The 20,318-nt window shown below is 44.3% G+C and overlaps 1 protein-coding gene across 1 annotated transcript in view; it reads left to right on the plus strand.

Annotated features, from left to right (window-relative positions):
* Positions 1-4,341, plus strand: part of KCTD8 (potassium channel tetramerization domain containing 8) — a 38,779-nt gene extending 34,438 nt beyond the window's left edge. Inside the window, exon 2 of the mRNA XM_070948277.1 lies at positions 3,681-4,341. Coding sequence (XP_070804378.1) covers positions 3,681-4,141 — 461 coding nt within the window. The 3' untranslated portion in view covers positions 4,142-4,341. The remainder of the gene's footprint in view (positions 1-3,680) is intronic.
* Positions 4,342-20,318: the final 15,977 nt, after the last annotated feature.

Consider the following 20,318-nt stretch of genomic DNA (forward strand, 5'->3'; position numbering starts at 1 on the left):
AAACTAGGAAATATCAGATAGCTTTTAATTGAAAGTATTATATAGGTATAGAATAATTGAATTCTATGAAGATGTGAAAAATATACAGGGGGTGGAGGGGTTCAAGTTTTATAAAAAGGGGATTTTGATTTGGATTATATTTTGTGGAAGTCCGGGGGGGGAGGGGAGGGTTGGGGGGGGTTAGGGAGGGTTAGGGGGGTTAGGGAGGGTTTTGGGGGGGGAAATTGGGGAGAAAATGTAATTGTAAAACTTTTTCAATAAAAAAAAAAAAGAAAAAAGAAAGAAGGAATATTTTCCTGAATGAAATTCCATTAAGTCCAAAATGGCTGCTTTATAATTATGCAATTGAGCCGTATGGTGGGGTACTGTGCCCTGACGGTTTCTCGGTAGCGATCTGGGAAGCTAATTTTAATTTTTTGCTGTAGGCTAGGCTTTCATGGTGCTTATCCAAGTGGGAGGAAAGAGAAAAAATAAAATAAGGCAAAGTGAATTAGAACTGCCTCTTTTTTTAAAAAAAATAAAAAAAATTGCAGTCAAAGCAGTTACTGCTTCTTATCCTTTGCCCATATTGGCCTTGGGTGATTCCAGGCAGTAGCAATCACAGTGCAATCTGTTTTGATTAACAGAAGAATTCTGCAGAATAACAGAATAGCACTGAGTTGGAAAGGGGCCTTGGAGGTCTTCTAGTCTAACCCCCTTGCTCAGGCAGGAATCCATTGTCAGGGCATTTATTAATCCCATGTTTGGCTCTGGGACTAATTACCCTGGTTTAATTAGAGGAGATGAATCGAGGCTTCTCCTTGTTTGCAATATTCTGAAAAAGAGTACGGAAACACGTAGCTTAGTGATAAGAAGTTGGCAAGCTACGGAGAGTCTGACAGTCCAGAAATGATGAGTTCAGCTGGCAAATAAAATAACGCAGTGACATCCCTATACCCGTAACGGTGAACCTATGGCATGCGTGCCACAGGTGGCACACGTAGCCATATCGGTAGGCACGTGAGCTCAGCTCTGGGCCCACCAGAAGTAGGTGCCGGAAAACAACCGTGGAGATGCCGAATTCCAAGGGTGGCCTTACCAAGGCCTTATAAAGTGGTATTAACAAGAGCCTTGGTAGTACAGTGGTCTAAGGCACCCTGTTATTAAGCTGGTTATTAAGACCAGCTGCCTGCAATTACCGCAGGTTCGAATCTCGCCAAGGCTCAAGGTTGACTCAGCCTTCCATCCTTTCTAAGGTAGTTAAATTGAGGACCCGGTTTGTGGGGGCAATAAGCTGACTTTGTATAAATATACAAAAGAATGAAGGCTATTGCTTAGCGCATTGTAAGCTGCCCTGAGTCTCCGGAGAAGGGCGGCATATAAATCAAATTAAAAAAAAAAAACACTTCACGTGATCTTGATTCTGTCCCTCTGTTTATGCAGCCTAGAACTGTGTTGGCTTTTGATCTCCTTAGATTCAATCATATTATGGCATTACCGGTAGTTACTGGGGTCTGGAGCAGGGGTCTTCAACCGTGGCAACTTTATGACTTGTGGACTTCAACTCCCAGAATTTTAATTTTAAAACTCCCAGAATTTTAAGCAAAGCTAGCTGAGGAATTCTGGGAGTTGAAGTCCACAAGCCATAAAGTTGCCAAGGTTGGAGACCCCTGGTCTGGAGAATGTAGATAATTGTAGGAACAGACATCCCAGTTAAGAAGGGGGTGGAACATAGAAAGAGGTTTTGAAAATAAAATATGGTTGTGGTTAGGAATGATCCTTGACTGAATCCCTAGGCAAGCCTGGAAAATAAAATAATGTTCTAGTGAGAAAGCATCAGACATCCAAATTTGAGATTGCATCATGGCCTCTGCCTGCTTTGAAAGACTCTGCCAGGGATCATACGACACTCCGACGGAGCGCTCCAAACTCAACCAGATGGAGAATGATTTCTTGGACAAATTCCCAGACCTACGACTGATGCATCAGCTCAGTTCTTCAGCTTCCAAATCAAGATTGGCCATGATCTTCTAAGGATTATCGGGATGACCTCTGCCATCTGTTCTTGTCCCAGTCAATCTCGCAAAATCAACAAGTATACCGCACTGGATGTTCCAGCACTTGAAACAATATTCAGTAAAGAACAGAAAAAGGAATAAATAGGAAATGCAGGTAGCCCTCGACGTACGACCACAATGGAGCCCAGAGTTTATGTTGCTAAGTGAGAAATTTGTTCAGTGAGTTTTGCCCCCATATTCCGACTTTTCTTGCCCCGTTTCTTAAGTGAATCGCTGCAGCTGTTAAATTAGTCCCACCGTTGTGAAGTGAATTGGGCTTCCCCATTGACTTTACTCGTCGCAAAATATGGTCATATGACCCCATAACAAAACTCACTTCACAAAGGTTTCACGTAGCGACAGACGTTTTGGGCTCCCGAGCTCCGTTTTCGGCTGTGATGGCCTCCTGCAACACTCTGTCAGTGAAAACGGAGCTCGAGAGGGCCGCGTACAGCCTTCGCTAGCTCCGTTTTTGGCCACGATGGTCTCCTGCAGCCCTCTGCCAGTGAAAACGGAGTTCGGGTGAGCCGTGCACATCCCCCGGGTCCCGTTTTCGGCTGTGACGGCCTCCTGCAGCCCTCCCCGAGCTTCCTTTTCACTTGCAGAGGGTCCGCGAGCCGTTCCTTTGCTGTTTCCAGGGCAGCCCTGTGGGCCAGATCTAAGCACCCTGCAGGCCGCATCCAGCCCACAGTAGTATTAGTATTAGTATTTATTAAATTTTTATACTGCCCCCTCTCCCGAAGGACTCGGGGCGGTGAACAGCCAGAATTAAAAACACACAATACAAATATTAAAATACATTAAAACAAAATTAAATTATCTTTGGCTTCTCCAATTTAAAACCCCTTACCCATAAAATTCACCCAATTAAAAAATTTTAACCCAGCCCGGCTTGCTGAAATAAAAAAGTCTTCAGGGCCCGGCGGAAGGTCCGGAGGTCCGGGATTAGTTGTATCCCTGGGGGTAGCTCATTCCAGAGGGTGGGTGCCCCCACAGAGAAGGCTCTTCCCCGGGGGGGTCGCCAGGCCTTGAGTTTGACACAGGGGTGAAATGCTCCCGGTTCGGACCGGATCAGGCGATCTGGTAGCGATTGTGGCAGGTGGTTCAGAGAACCAGTAGCGATGGCGGCGTGAGGCTCCGCCTATCCACCCGGGTGTTGTTACTTCCTGGTTTTAACCAGGAAGTAATGTGTTTTTCACTCTCTGCGCATGCGCAGAGAGTCTGCACATACATGTGATGCGTGCGCGCACTTCCGAACCGGTAAGGAAGGTAAGTAGATTTCACTCCTGGTTTGACCCCCCCTGAAATAATAAAAGCACTCAAAAGCAAACTTCAACATTACAAAATATTGTAAACTGTGTAAAAATCCTGGCACTCATTAAGCTAATTTGTCAGCTGTCCCAGAACTGCATGCTGTGTGTCTGTGTTTCTCTCTCTCTCTCTCTTCTGCCCATCGATAAGCTTTCTTTCCAATCAGCCTCCATTTTGTTTCCAGGCTCTTTCTCCCAGGCTTGGAACTGAACCAGATGGATTTTCCTTCCAACTTCCTTCCTTTCGTAGTTGTGTTTGCTTTAAAGTTAACTTGCAGAACATTGAAAATTGGCTGTTGTGTCTCCTAATAATCTGACCCCTTTTGTCTATTAGGGCCACCCCAGAGGACGGTGTCTCCCAAGCAAGAACACGAAGATCGGAAACCCGAAAAGGTGACGGACAAAGGAAGCGAGAGTGGAACATCCTGCAACGAATTGTCCACATCCAGTTGTGAGAGCCATTCCGAAGCCAGCACGCCTCAAGAAAATGCTACAAGCGCTCAGCAGCCTACGGGCCACGAGTCCAATACCCTGACGTTGGATCGCCCATCCAAGAAAGCTCCGGTCCAGAAAATGCCCCCACCGGATAAACGTCGAAACAGTGAACTTTTCCAGACTCTGATGAGTAAATCCAGAGAAATAAACCTCTCCAAGAAGAAGGTCTCCGAGAAGCTCAACGTTGAGGAAGAGATGAAAAAATGCATTCAGGATTTTAAAAATATTCAAATCCCCGACGATTTCCCGGAAAGGAAACGTCCGTGGCAATCTGAACTGTTGCAAAAATATGGGCTATAGTTTTTTCGATAGTGAATCTCATGTCCCTGGTGATTTAAGTGTCTATTCCATTGCCGGTTACTTGTGGTTCTACTCCTTGGAGTTCTGCGGCTTCTTTCTTCTTTCTGTGAACTGGATGTTGGATAGGACATGGGTTGACTGTTTTTTCCCCCCTTTCTTTTCTTTCTTTTTTTTTAAAGGATACAATTAATGAAAATAAAACCTAGATCGTTTTGTAATAGTTAACAAAGTGCATGGTCAAGACATTTGGGGTTTAAGCCTCCTCATCAGTGGTGGGTTTCAATTTTTTTTACTACCAGTTCTGTGGGTGTGGCTTGGTGGGCGTGGCATGGCTTGGTGGCCATAGCTTGGTGGGCATGGAAGGGGAAGGATACTGTAAAATCTCCATTCCCTCCCCACTCCAGGGCAAGGTTACTGCAAAATCCCCATTTCCTCCCGATCAGCTGGGACTCGGGAGGCAGAAAATAGATGGGAGTGGGGCCAGTCAGAATTTTTACTACCAGTTCTCCGAATTACTCAAAATTTCCGCTACCGGTTCTCCGAACTACTCAAAATTTCTGCTACCGGTTCTCCGAACTACTCAAAATTTCCGCTACCGGTTCTCCAGAACTGGTCAGAACCTGCTGAAACCCACCTCTGCTTCTCATCCATGGAATAAATATATCATCTGGTCGCGCACCATTTTATATACATAATAGCAGTGATATAAAGTTCCACAGCAGAAAAGGATGGGTCTAAGGCAGGGGTGGGGAACGGTGTCCCTTTTATGACTTGTGGACTCCAACTCCCAGAATTCCTGAGCCAGCTGGCTCTGAAATTGTGGGAGTTGAAGTCCAAAAGTCATAAAGGGTCCATTGTTCTCCACCTCTGCCTTAGAACCTGAGACATACGTATTAAAATGGCGGCCTCAGGAATTCTGGGAGTTGAAGTCCAAAAGTCATAAAGGCTCCATTGTTCCCCACCTCTGCCTTAGAACCTGAGTCTCACATATTAAAATGGCGGCCTTAGGAATTCTGGGAGTTGAAGTCCACAAGTCATAAAGGGGCTATAGTTCCCCACCTCTGCCTTAGAACCTTTCATATTAAAATGGCGGCCTCAGGAATTCTGGGAGTTGAAGTCCACAAGTCATAGAGGTGACCACAGTTCTCCATCTCTGGTCTAAAGATACGGGATAGAATTTGGTGCAAACACATTTTTAAAAGTTAGCACAATGAAGGAAGCTTCCATTTTGCCTGAGCACAATAGGGACTAGTAGCTTACACGAAGGAACAAAAGGTCGCGGGCTGCTGGGATAGATATTTTGTTCGTTGCCAAGATTATAACTGTAAAATGCCTTTGGAATTGAACCTTATGAGGATTTGTGTGTGTGGCTGTGTGTTTTTCTTTTTGTAAGGAGGATGTAAATATGCCTTATATTGTTAAACGATCACACCAACCTTCACCTAATCAATGTTTGCCAGGGTTATTTCTGTGAAATGCAAAAAAAAAAAATAAAAAATTATCAGCGGATTGTGAAACTGGTTTGACGATCTCAAAAATCTTCTGTTTTCATGTTAATCAGCGATGTTGGAAAAATAAAAATAAACATGCTCTTAATGCATTGGTTTAATACATTACTGTTAAACCTTCCTGATTGATTGATTGATTGATTGATTGCTATTTGAACCTTCAAGTGCATTTTAAGATTTTACTCGGGGTCCTCATGATTCATCTATTTTGCTACCATATTGTAAATAACACGTTACAGACAAAATGAATATTGCATTCAGTTTTGGTCACCACGATATAAAAAAGATGTGGAGACTCTAGAAAGAGTGCAGAGAAGAGCAACAAAGATGATTAGGGGGCTGGAGAATAAAACATACGAAGAATGGTTGCAGGAACCGGGTATGTCTAGTTTAATGAAGAGAAGGACTAGGGGAGACATGATAGCAGTCTTCCAATATCACAAAGAAGAGGGAGTCAAACTATTCTCTGAGGGTAGAACAAGAAGCAACGAGTGGAAACTAATCAAGGAGAGAAGCAACCTAGAACTAAGGAGAAATTTCTTGACAGTTAGAACAATTAATCAGTGGAACAACTTGCCTGCAGAAGTTGTGAATGCTCCAACACTGGAAATTTTTAAGAAGATGTTGGATAACCTTCCCTTCCAACTCTGTTATTTTATTTCTATTCTATTTGTCTGAATAATGCTTGGGTCATGAGTTAAAATGTTCAAAATAAATTCAACAAGTTAGAATCCGACAACATTCAGGATAGTTGTGTTAAAATCTCACCAGGAGTGCACAATTCTTATCCGGCAAAGAAAATAGCATTTCTGAGAATTGATAGTAAATTAGTGTAAGATACTAAATTATTCCTAGTAAGATACAGCCATCAACGTACATTTCCCCAACATATGAATAATAATACACCAGGGTGACACAAAACAATCTAGAAAAACAGGTTTTGTTATAAATTAAGAATTTGCAGAGACAAGTGAAATATTGCTGTCTATTGAGGGTTGTTTTTTTTTTAAAAAAAAATATACAGACAGTTTGTTTTTTTAATTCGACTGTTTCATGCCTTTGTTTGCCATACTATTGTATCATCAATAATTTAATTCAGCAGATCACACTTGGAAGAATTCCTTGGTGACATGAGAGTGGAAATATTTACAAGTATTGAGATTTTTGTAGCCTGCCTTATTTTGTGAGTTCAATCTATATGTTTAGATTGGAGCCTGAGTGGCGTAGGAGGCTAATGCCTCCTACTAAGGCAGCATTTAACATCCAGCTGCCTGCAATTACTGCGAGTTCAATTCTCACCAGGCTCAAGGTCAACTCAGCCTTCCATCCTTTCTAAGGTGGGTAAAATGAGGACCCGGTTTGTGGGGGCAATAAACTGACTTTGTATAATATATACAAAAATATGAAGGCTATTGCTTAACGCTTTGTAAGCCGCCCTGAGTCTCCGGAGAAGGGCGGCATATAAAAATAAATAAATACATAAAAAAAAAGAAACACATTTTTGCAGTTTTGACCAATAATCATTGCCCAGTGGTGGGATTCAGCCGGTTCCAGACCGGTTCGGGCGAATCGGTAGTTAAATTGCTGGCTGGCCCAGCCCCGCCATCTTCCCACCCCACCCATTCTAGGAGTCCCCATGCATCCCATTTTGGCTCCCAGGTAAATGCAGAGAGGCCTCCTAGGCCCAAAATGGGGCACAGGGGAGCACCGCCCCCCATGGCCCATTTTTGCTCCCAGGAGGCTTCAGGGAGGCCTCCTAGGCCCAAAACGGGGCACGGGGATGTGTGGTACAATCCCCGCCACAGCCCGTTTTTGCTCCCAGGCGGTGCAGGGAGATCTACTAGGCCCAAAACGGGGCACAGTGGGGTGTGTGTGTGTGTGTAACCTTGAGGCAAAAGTCACTTAACCCATGTCTCACTTAGCAACAGAAATTTTGGGCTCCATTGAGGTCGTAAGTCAAGCAGGACCTGTATTACCATGGAAATGATTTTTTACCAGGACCTACCCTGGATTTAAGGCGAGGGGCTGCAATCATTTCTCTAGTCGTGGCTCAGACGGTCTTTGGAAATGCAGCATAATATCGGCGGAGTGCCTTTCTCCGCATTAAAGTGAGAAAAAAAAAAAAAAAAAAAGAGCACACAACACACAACCAAGGAAGAAATAGCAGATGTGAAACATGCACCGTGATGGGGAAAACAAATAGAAATGTAGTTTGGGGCTTCCGTTAATTCCCTACCGTTTCTTTTCTCCTAGTTGAATTTTCTGCCTTGTTTTTATTTCCCGGTTTTGGGCTTCCTCCCACTGGAGGCTCGCCAAGTTGGCTGGAAGATTTTAGCGCCAAAGCCGATCTTAATCCTTTCTTGGCTGATTTACAGTATCTATTAATAAAAAGCTGCCCAGCTTGACTTTCCTTGCTTATATAAATGGTGTACGCTTTTCTCCAGCAGAGAAACGAAGGGGTAAATGCTATTTGCAAAGACGTCGTACGCTGCAAATGCACGAGAGTTGTACTTTCCAAAAAAAGAGATGATACAAGGACAAGAAAACAGGGAAAAGGGGATTTTGAAAGAAAATAGCATCAGGGAAAACATAAGGGGTTGGGACAAAATGTCATGTTATTCCACAAGGGAGACAATCACAGCAGGGGTGAAATGCTCCCGGTTCGGCCCGGTTCGGCTGAGCCGGTAGCGATGACAGCCAGTGGTTCGGAGAACTGGTAGCGATAGCAGCTTGAGGCTCAACCTACCCACACGGTCGTCGTTACTTCTTGGTTTTAACCAGGAAGTAACCTGTTTTTACCCTCTGCACATGCGCAGAAGAGTTTGCGTATGCGCAGAGGGTCGGCACGTGCACTTCCGAACCGGTAGGGAAACTAAGTAGATTTCACTCCTGAATCAAAGGGGTGCAACTCTTGTCTCTGCCTTAGGAGTGAAATCTACTTACCTTCCTTACTGGTTCGGAAGCGCACGTGTGCATGCGTCATTTGCATGCACACACTTTCTGCACATGCACCAAACCTTCTGCGCATGCACAGAAGGTAAAAAAAAATTACTTCCTGGTTAAAATCAGGAAGTGATGACATCCGGACAGCGATCGCTACTGGATCACTGAACCACACGGAAAAATCGCTACCGGATGGAGCAATCCGGTCCGATCCGGGAGCATTTCACCCCTGCTGTGCCTCTGTCCAATGTAGAATTTTCTTTTTTAAAAAAAAACATTCTTTCCCTGACAGAAGTATGGGGTAGGACCAGAGGTCGGGTTTCACATAATTTTACCACCGGTTCGCCGCACATGCGCCCAGCCTTCCGCGCATGTGCTTTGCTCGCGCACGCAGCTTGCACGCATGCGCGCAGCTTAGAAAACGTGGCTAAATAGGATGGTATAGCTCTGGAGCAGGTGGGCGGGTGGGCAGGTGGGCGTGCCCACCCCCACCCATAGGTCGCCACTACCGGTTTGCCCAGCTGAATACCCCCACTGGGTCGGACATACCGAATGGATTACATGGATATATTTTGGAGGAAATTTCTTGCGGATAGTTTCCCCAATAAACCCTTCACAGAATCAAGATCACGTGATATGTTAAATGCCACTTTATAAGGCCTTGGTAAGGCCACACTTGGAATATTGCATCCAGTTTTGGTCGCTACGATGTAAAAAAAAAAAAGATGTGGAGACTCTAGAAAGAGTGCAGAGAAGAGCCACAAAGATGATTAGGGGACTGGAGGCTAAAACATATAAAGAACGGTTGCTGTAATTGGGTATGTCTGGTTTAATGAAAAGAAGGACTAGAGGTGACACAATAGCAGTGTTCCAATATTTGAGGGGCTGCCACATGGAAGAAGGGAGTCAATCTATTCTTCAAAGCACTGTTGTGGTCCGCCAGCAGCCTGCAGAGCTGGCAGTGGAGTCGGACAGTGAGGAGGCTGAGGAAGAACAGGGGCCAGTCCTGGAGGCTGGGGAAGGGCCGGATGAGGGCTCTGCATCGGAGGCAGAGATGGGGCCAGGACCATCGCGGAGTGATGTGCGGACTCCGGAGCCTCCGGAGGCTGACAGTAGAGAGGCAGAGGAACAGGAGGAGCCTGTTCCTAGTGCACGCATGAGAAGGGCTGCCAGAAGGCAGAAGCAGCTAAAGCAAAAAGGACGACTCAGGAGTAAGGCCAAGAGATGATTGGCCCCTCCCATAAGGCTTAAAAGACCAGCAAAGGCTCTTGGCCTCTTTGCTGGAAAACAACCGTTGAGAGAATTGCTTCTTGTTTTGCTGTCTTTATTTCTTCTGTTCCTGAACTGTTGCCAAGAAAAGCCTTTGGCAGTTTGCCTAATTATCTCAAGGTCAGAGATAAACTAAAGACGGGTGTTTTAAGGACTTTGCTTTCATTTCATTTAGAATACGCTGAGAATGAGTTCATTCTCAGCTGTTTTAATGAAATCTGTTTGTTTGTTTTTTTGGAACTGTTTTGCATTTAATATCAACTACATGGGCCTGGGGCACGACAAGCACCTGAAGGCAGGACAAGAAGCAATAAGGATGGAAACTCATCATGGAGAGAAGCAACTAAGGGGAAATTTCCTGACAGTGAGAGCAATCAACCAGTGGAACAGAAGTTGCCTTCGGAAGTTGTGGATGCTTCAACTCTGGATCTCTTTTAAGAAGAGATTGGATTACCATTTGTCCCAAATGGAATAGGGTTTCCTGCCTGAGTAGGGGGTTGGACTAGAAGACCTCCAAGGTCCCTTGCCTTCCTGTTGATTTCATCAGTCTTCAGAATGGATCAAAGGATCGCCTGTTCCTTGATATGGTGTCCCCAGAGGCTCCTACTGTGACTCATGCAGCCTAACACAATTGGGATCCTGCAACAAAGTCACAACATTGGGGTCAGTCAGTCACACAATGCTCAAGGACATTATGGCAGTGGTGAAATTTTTTTTTTTTACTACTGGTTCTGTGGGTGTGGCTTGGTGGGCGTGGCAGGGGAAGGATACTGCAAAATCTCCATTTCCATCCCACTCCAAGGGAAGGATACTGCAAAATCCCCATTCCCTCCCCACTTCTCGGGGAAGGATATGGCAAAATCTCCATTCCCACCCCACTCTGGGGCCAGCCAGTTCTCCGAACTACTCAAAATTTCCTCTACCGGTTCTCCGAACTACTCAACATTTCCGCTACCGGTTCTCCGAACTACTCAACATTTCCGCTACCGGTTCTCCAAACTACTCAAAATTTCCTCTACCGGTTCTCCGAACTACTCAACATTTCTGCTACCGGTTCTCCGAACTACTCAACATTTCCGCTACCGGTTCTCTGAACTACTAAAAATTTCCGCTACTGGTTCTCCAGAACCTGTCAGAACCTGCTGGATTTCACCCCTGCATTATGGTAAGCGAGATGTTCTTTCACTTGTTACTTTTCCTGCAAAAGAAGATACTGTGGGAACAGTTACCGTTTCCCTTTTCCCCGTGAAATAATTAATTATGTTTTGGATTCAGATAACAACTTTAGCAAAGATCTACCCGGTAAGTGCTTCCTGGAATAATCAGAATGCAAAAAAGAAAATGGCCCAACTGCTGGGAAAAATGCAAAACCATTTATCCGATAATAGACCACAGGATCTCTTTTTCAGCAGCTCGATGAAGAAGCTAAATTATATTTCAGGCGAGATAATGCGGCTCGTTTCCATTACTCATCCTCTAAACTTGAAGTGTGTTCAGAAAAACACGAGATCTTTTGTTCTCACCGTTTAAAGAGATGATTGCAGTTCTTTGGTAATTATCCAAGTAATGATCGGATGGGTTCTTAGATGCTGCCTGAATTCGGTTGCTTTCCTGCACCATGCTTTCATTACCAGGCTAGGCAACATCATCAGGGCAAGAGAGAGTGAGGTGTCTTGGCTGTTTATATATATAAAAGCTTGCCCTGTCAAAATTATCAGGAGCTTGCCCTAACATCCATGATGGTATGGTGGCTTCTTCCTACACGCTATTATCAGTGTCAGGGTTCCAGATAATACACCCATAGCAAACAGAATTCTGAGGCAGGCAGGTTCCTCAAAGAATAGTTTTATTGGACGTATCATATTGGCACAGGCGGGTGAAAACCGACTCTGAATGTTTCTAGGGTTTTCACCTACCATATTTTTCAGAGTATAAGACGCACCTTTTTCCCCCAAAAAAGAGGGTGAAAATCTGGGTGTGTCTTTTACTCCAAATGTAGCCCCGCCCGGCTTCTCAAACGGAAGTTTCAGAGGCTGAAAAAAGCATCAGAAACGAAGCTTCAGAAAAAAAGCCTCCAAACAGAGCTTCAGAAAAAAGCCCCAAACTGAACTTCAGAAAAAAAGCCTCCAAACAGAGCTTCAGAAAAAAAGCCCACAAACAGAGCTTCACAGGCTCTTTCACTAATCTTTCCTGCAGAAGGAAGATAAATAGAAGAGTTAGGGGCAACAAAATGCAGTTCAGGCAGAAACTTACTTAAGCCTTGGTTCTATTCAACGATTCTAGCTGCAGTCCATTAACACAGGACCTCAAGGCTCAAAAAAACCAAATGTAAGGGGAATACCAAAATGTAAGAGCTTATGTTCTGTGACCCACAGCTGTTTTACACAGGAGATTACAAGAGGAAAAACGTCAAAGTCAGGGGTGAAATGCTCCCGGTTTGGACCGAATCGCCCGATCTGGTAGTGATGGTGGCAGGTGGTTCGGAGAACCGGTAGCAAAAATCCCTCGCCACCCCCATGCCCAGCTGAGCCGCGCAACCATCAGAGGCTTTTTATTTTATTTTTAAAAGCATTTTTTCTACAACCTCTTCGGCCGAAAAAAATGCTTTTAAAAGTAAAAAAAAGAATAGCCTCTGCCGATCAGGCAAGTCATCTGGGATCGTCAGAGGCTTTAAAGAAAAAGAAAAGCTTCTGCCGATCAGGCAAGTCAGCTGGGATCATCAGAGGCTTTTAAAAGCATTTTTTAACAACCTCTTCGGCCGAAAAAATGCTTTTAAAAGTAAAAAAAAGAAAAGCCTCTGCTGATCAGGCAAGTCATCTGGGATCGTCAGAGGCTTTAAAAAAAAAGAAAAGCCTCTGCCGATCAGGCAAGTCAGCTGGGATCGTCAGAGGCTTTAAAAAAAAAGAAAAGCCTCTGCTGATCAGGCAAGTCAGCTGGGATCATCAGAGGTTTTTTAAAGCATTTTTTAACAACCTCTTCGGCTGAAAAAATGCTTTTAAAAGTAAAAAAAAGAAAAGCCTCTGCCGATCAGGCAAGTCATCTGGGATCGTCAGAGGCTTTTAAAAAAAAAGAAAAGCCTCTGCCGATCAGGCAAATCAGCTGGGATCATCAGAGGCTTTTAAAAGCATTTTTTAACAACCTCTTTGGCCGAAGAGGTTGTAGAAAAAATGCTTTTAAAAGTAAAAAAAAGAAAAGCCTCTGCCGATCAGGCAAGTCATCTGGGATCGTCAGAGGCTTTTAAAAAAAAAGAAAAGCCTCTGCCGATCAGGCAAATCAGCTGGGATCATCAGAGGCTTTTAAAAGCATTTTTTAACAACCTCTTTGGCCGAAGAGGTTGTAGAAAAAATGGTTTTAAAAGTTAAAAAAAAAAAGTTGGCCACGCCCACTCAGTCATATTACCCCACCACCACCAAGCCACGCCCACATGCGCCTGAGTGCATGCGTGGACATTTGCAAACTGGTAGGGAGGGTAAGTGAATGTCATGCCTGCCTCCTCTGAACTTGTGAAGTCCGGGACCTGATCCACAACTCTCTTTTTTTCCCATTCCATTTGCTAAATCCAGATCCCGGATGTGAAATTCAACTGGCGTATGGCAAAGACAAAAATCAATCAACAGGCCTCTCCAGATGTTATTAAGGCTACTAATCTACAACTCTCAGCAGCCCTCATGACGGGCCTGTTTATAGCTAACAACATCTGCTCTTCATCCCTCAATGTTTGCACGGTGACAGGATTTGACGGCTGACTTGAAGTCTCCTCCGTTAATGAGTTGATATTTGTAGAACGCGTTCTTTGACAGCCTCAAGATGGAAAATCTCTGTGACAAACAGGCAAAGGTAGTCTTAATAACTCTCCAAAGAGCAGACTTCGTTTCTTGTCTTTCCCGACAAGGTAGCCTATTTGAATGTGACATTCAACCTTTTATCAGGAAAGTCAGGTGGCCTGTTTTGATGTAATTTGCGGAGATGCCCCTCACCCGAGGAAGGGATGTAACAGTTGAAATGCCAGGTGACAGTTTTAATAATAAGAAATATTCTTCTTCTGCAGATTTTTTGCACGCAGACAGCTAAGGACGTACGAAGTCATTAGAAATCCCTGGATAATTTCCAGAGATGTGAGTAAATTGCCTTTGCTGGCTATTGTTAAAATACTCCTCAATTTACATACCGTATTTTTCGGACTACAAGACGCACCGGAGTATAAGACGCACCAAGATTTCGAAGATGAAAACAAGAAAAAAAATTAGTTTTTGCCCTCCCCGGTTCCCAGGAGCACTCTGGAGGCCTCCCAAACCCTCTGCGCATCCCGTTTTTGTGAAAAACGAGCCCGTTTTTGGCGAAAATGGGACGTGCAGGGTGGGGTTTCAGAAAGCCAAAAAGAGCTGTATTCGGTGTATAAGACGCACCAACATTTCCACCCTCTTTTAGGGGGAGAAAAAGTGTGTCTTATACTCCGAAAAGTATGGTACATACTAACTGCTTTGATTGAAGAAAAAAAAAAAACTGCAGTTACTTTTATTACTACTTGGAAACCGCTTCTGGACTTTGTGCTCGTGGTGGGGAAAAAAATGAAACGTTGATTTTGGGTTTTACTGATTAGACTGTTATTTTTATTTATTTTATTTATTTTAATTTGATTTATATGCCGCCCTTCTCCGGAGACTCAGGGCGGCTTACAGTGCGTTAAGCAATAGCCTTCATCCTTTTGTATATTTATACAAAGTCAGCTTATTGCCCCCACAAACTGGGTCCTCATTTAACCTACCTTAGAAAGGATGGAAGGCTGAGTCGACCTTGAGCCTTGGAGAGATTCGAACCAGCAGTAAATTGCAGGCAGCTGTGTTAATAACAGGGTGCTTTAAACCACTGTAGTACCAAGGCTCGTTATAGAAATGGCTAGTTTGTATTATTATGTAAAAGTAAAAAGTTGAGGTTTGATGTTGTTATCTTACTCTACTGTACCAAAGGGAGTCGGAAGTCAATGCCTTTTCTTTCTTTCTTTCTTTCTTTCTTTCTTTCTTTCTTTCTTTCTTTCTTTCTTTCTTTCTTTCTTTCTTTCCTTCCTCCTTCCTTCCTTCCTTCCTTCCTTCCTTTTTTAATAATTAAAATTGAAAAAAAAGAAGAAGAAATTTTTACAATTTCCTTCTTTTCAAAATTTTCACATCAGTAAACATTTCGTACATAGCTATTTTTTCCCCCTTATTTCAATTTATACCAGGGGTCTGCAACCTTAAATACTCAAAAGAGCCATTTGGATCCGTTTCCCACAGAAAAGAAAACACCGGGAGCCACAAAACCTGGGTGGGCGTGGCCAACTCGATGTCACTCACTTCCACCAGTCACATGACCCCCCCCAGCCACGCCTACCCAGCCGGTCATTAGGGCAGAGAACCCGTTGTTAAAAAACACCGGGAACCACAAAATCCTTTTGACATATCTCTCTCTCTCTCCCCTCCCTTCCTTCCTCCCTCCCTCTCTGTATCTCTCTATGTCTCTCTCTCTCTCCCTCTCTCTGTATCTCTTTGTCTCTGCCCTGGCCGCTTCTCCATTCCCTGCTGTCACCCTTACCTTCTCAGGCCAGGCAAGGAGTGACTGGGAGGGGGAGGGCGAGGGGCGGGGCCAGCCAGTGGTGGGATCACCTGACAGGGAGCCACAGCAGAGGGCCCAAAGAGCCGCATTTGGCTCCGGAGCTGCAGGTTGCTGACCCCTGATTTATACATATGATTCTAATATTGATTTATATACATAAAGATATCAATGTACTCAATTTCAATCATACATTCTGTGTCCGTTCCATTTCCACTTGTTTGTTTGTTGTTGTTCGTTGTTACATTTCAACTCCTATATCTTCCTCATTTACTCTTTCCTTGCCCTTTATACCTCTCCTCTAACCATTCATACCATTTCTCCCATACCATGTCGTATTCTGTTTCTTCCTTTTCTTGTATTTCTTTTGTGAGCTTGTCCATCTCTGCGCACTCCAAAACTTTTCTAATCAAATTTTCTTCCGTTGGTGTATTATTATTTTTCCAATTTTGTGCATATATTATTCTTGCCACTGTTATACCTCTGTAATTGAAATAAATGAAAAGAAGGACTAGGGGAGACACGATAGCAGTCTTCCAATATCTCGGGGGCTGCCACGAAGAAGAGGGAGTCAAGCTATTCTCCAAAGCACCTGAGGGCAGGACAAGAAGCAACGGGTGGAAACTAATCAAGGAGAGAAGCAACTTAGAACTAAGGAGAAATTTCCTGACAGTGAGAACAATTAATCAGTGGAACAACTTGCCTCCAGAAGTTGCGAATGCTCCAACACTGGAAATTTTTATGAAGATATTGGATAACCATTTGTCTGAATTGGTGTAGGGTTTCCTGCCTGGGCAGAGGGTTGGACTAGAAGACCTCCAATATCCCTTCCAACTCTGTTATTCTATTCTATTCTATTCTATTCTATTCTATTCTATTCTATTCTATTCTAGTCTAGTCTAGTCTAGTCTAGTCTAGTCTAGTCTAGTCTAGTCTAGTCTAGTCTAATTTGTAATTTCCATAATGTTGAGGTCCACAAACCATTGGAGAAGAAGATTTCAGGGGGGGGAGAGAGAGAGAGAGAGAGAGAGAGAGAGATGGTGGGAGAGAGAGAGAGAGAGAGACAGAGGGAGGGAGGGAGGGGGAGAGAGAGAGAGATGGAGGGAGGGAGGGTGGGAGAGAGAGAGAGAGAGATGGAGGGAGGGAGGGAGGGAGGGTGGGAGAGAGAGACAGAGGGAGGGAGGGAGGGAGAGAGAGAGAGACAGAGGGAGGGAGGGAGAGAGAGAGAGAGAGAGATGGAGGGAGGGAGGGAGGGAGGGTGGGAGAGAGAGAGAGATGGAGGGAGGGAGGGAGGGTGGGAGAGAGAGAGAGGGAGGGAGGGAGGGAGAGAGAGAGATGGAGGGAGGGAGGGTGGGTGAGAGAGAGAGAGAGAGACAGAGGGAGGGAGGGTGGGTGGGAGAGAGAGAGAGAGAGAGAGAGAGAGAGAGAGAGAGGGAGAAAGCAGCAGTTAGAAATGGGCAACAGATCAAGATTTATTCATAAAGGAAGGGGGGAGAACTTAAGATGAAGTCAAGAGAACAATGCCCGTAGAGGAATTTCCTTTCCGATGGTTTTCATATGCACAATTAAGAGAAAGACTTAATACGGATAAAAGGATAATGGGGCATGAGCAATATAAGAATGAATTATGTACAAATGATGAACCTATAAGGGTCCCAAAAGAGACAATTTGCCTTCCATTCTTTCACCTCCTGTGCTTAGGATCTTGAGTCATCCCTGTCTAAAGATCCAGACAAAGGTAAGTAGAATCATGTTTAGTAAGACAAGCCTTGATATATTCCGATGGGATATTCTACAGGATTTTACAGGTCATAATCAGATTGTTGGGATGAAACCGGTGCATTGGCTGCCAAAACAAATATAATTTATGCAATGACTTTTCCTGCCAACAGTGTGGGATTCAGCCGGTTCGAACTGATTCGGGTGGAAATTTTGAGTAGTTTGGAGAACCGGCAAATACCACCTCTGGCTGGCCCCGCCCTCCCGCCCCCACCGTTCCCTGTTCTATATTCCTTTTTTTTTTAGCTCAGCTGATTCCCGCGGCAAAGTGGATTGCCACGCCTCAGCTGAGCTTAACAACAGCTCAGCTCACCAGCGCTGACACCGAGGACGATCGTTCTATGAGAGTGCAAAGATTGGCAACCAGCCCAGAAAACAAGCTACGATAAGACACTCACTCTCCAAAATGCTCTGTAATAATTACACGTTGTTTCCAGCAAGAAATTACTAACTGCGTGTGACTTAAATAGGCTAAGGGAGTGGCCAATTATCCTCAAACCTTACTCTCGAGGAGACCTCCTCCTCCTGAGTAGCCACTCCTGCCTTTTGGCAGCCCTGCGTGCTCGAGCATTGAGGAGAGGCTCCTCCACTTCGCTCTCTCCACTTGAAGGAGCCTCTGGAGGTTCTGAAGGCCCTGGCTGAGTCTTTGCCTCTGGCACCACATCCTCTTCAGCCTCCTCGCTGTCTGACGCGAACGCCGGCTGCTCAGGCTGCTGGCGCGACACCAAACCAGCCTCCTCGTCGTCGGGATCAGCCACGATCCGCGCAGACCGCTGGCAGGCCACAACAACTATATTCCAAACCAGCTTTATCTTCAAGGGACAGTTCCATGTAGAATGCATTGCAGTAGTCTAATTGTCTGATCTGGGCATGCAAAAATGTCATCAGAATTTGATCGAATTCATTGAGAATTACACCGGAGTGTGAAATAGAATTCAAGGCTCTTATTTGGTACATTCGCTTGTTATTTTTCTGCTTTCCTTCAAGGAATCTCATAATCTGCTTTTGGAGAGATATTATTTTCAATATGTCAAACTAAATGGATCGTTAGTTTGCTCGTGCCTCATTTACCGTATAATCTTATTTTGGTCCCAGTCTTCCACGAACGTTAATGGATATTGATCCGTTGTTTTTAAGCGTGGAATAACAGCTTCCGTTTAATGAGGGTGTAATATCTTCATAATGGCTGGATGGAGAATCTCTACAGACTTGTAGGAAGTTTGCTCTGAAAAGAAGAGATGTCTGCCTTTCACAAGTAGGGAAAGATCATAGCTCGGTGAAAAGCATGTTGTCATAAATGTAAAGGTGCATCTTTTAAGTCATTTTGCTCCTTCATATCAATGTTGCTTCTAATAATCTCAGACATGTGCACCTTACCAATGAGCGAGAATTAATGAGAGCCATTATCCACACGGGGAACAAAGATTAATGAGACAGCCTTTTCGTGCCCAACAAATTCACAAGTGCCTCTTCATTTTGGGGATCGGGGGAGAAAATACATTCATCATTTTTTTTAAAAAAAATTGATTTATATGCCGCCCTTCTCCGAAGACTCAGGGCGGCTTAAATGCATTAAGCAATAACCTTCATACTTTTGTATATTTATACAAAGTTAGCTTATTGCCCCCACAAACTGGGTCCTCAATTTACCTTCCTTAGAAAGGATGGAAGGCTGAGTCAACCTTGAGCCTGGGGAGATTCGAACTTGCAGTAATTGCAGGCAGCAGATGTAGGTGGATGTTAATTAGTCTGCTGAGCCACCAGAGCTCCCTAATTTTTTGGGGAAAAAGGTGCGTCTTATACTCTGAAAAATATGGTATATTCCAAAAATCTTTGTCTTTTGAAGCCCTGTGGCCAGCATTTTTTTTAATATATACAACCTTCCCAACTGTTCAAACAGGTGAGGAAGTTATATTTTGGGGGCCACAAATGATTTGACCCGATTTGTGGGGGCAATAAGCTGAGTAATTGCAGGCAGCTGAATGTTAATGACAGGCTATTAGTCTGCTGCGCCACCAGGCTCTTCTTCTTCTTTTCACGAAAACCAGGTGACTGCTGGCATCCACTTTAAGTCTTCAGCATTAACCACGATCCTGGCATACAGGTTGGACAAGAGTGATGGATTTGGCCAAGGCAAGCCGGAGGATTTTGTGCAAAGAACATTGGCCCTGGAACATTGACACAACGGTGCTTCTTTTTCAAGACGCAACTGTACCTCCGGGTTTTTCCTTTGAAGACGTTTCGCTTCTCATCCAAGAAGCTTCTTCTTGGTGGGGAACGGAAGGATTTATATTCCTTGCAGACAGCTGGTCATTTGCATTATTTTTTTTTAGAGAGTTGTCGAGGCCGCTTGGAGGTTTATTTGGGTTCTCAGGGTCACCTGAGTAGTGAAAATGGGTGTGGAGTCTTCTTGGAACTGTTGAAAGAAGTAGTGGGATTCAGCCGGTTCTATCCGGTTTGGGCGGTGACTGCGGTAGGCTCCGCCCACCCACCCGGATGTAATGCGGTCCTATTTTGCCATGTTTTGGAGGCCATCTGCATGCGCGGAAGATGCACTCGCGAGGCCGGGCATGCATGGAATGCGCGAGCTCACATTTGCAAACCAGTAGGGAAGGTACGTGAATCCCATCTCTGGTTGAAATGATCTGTGTTGTAGACTGGAGATAGATGATGTCATATCCCTTCCCCTCTGTTGAGAGAGGGCTGTTCGATTTTGACATATGTTAGGGAATGGCTATTGCCTAACTGGTTGGGTTGGCCATATATATATAAACCATCAATGCATGTTTGTGGTCAAAATGTAATGTATAGCTTAAAGACTGTCATGCTGTATTGCATCATACTGTATTCTGATTGGCTAGCTCTGTAGCCCATGTACTTAAGAGGAAGCTTGAATCATGGCTTATTTTTCTTATTACATTATTATTGCTACCTCTGCTCCTCTCTGCCTGTTCTCTCTACATGATCACTGCTTGATCATAGCTACTTGTTGTTTTCTACTCTTTTACTGATTGTTTTACTGCTGTACTTGTTCCTGTTTGCAACTCCAAAAAGAACTGTTTTATTGCATATGACTACAACAACTGGTAAGA

The sequence above is a fragment of the Pituophis catenifer genome, unplaced genomic scaffold (assembly GCF_029215685.1).
Source record: "Pituophis catenifer annectens isolate HBS135680 unplaced genomic scaffold, rPitCat1.0.hap2 SCAF_8, whole genome shotgun sequence".
NCBI lineage: Eukaryota > Metazoa > Chordata > Lepidosauria > Squamata > Colubridae > Pituophis > Pituophis catenifer.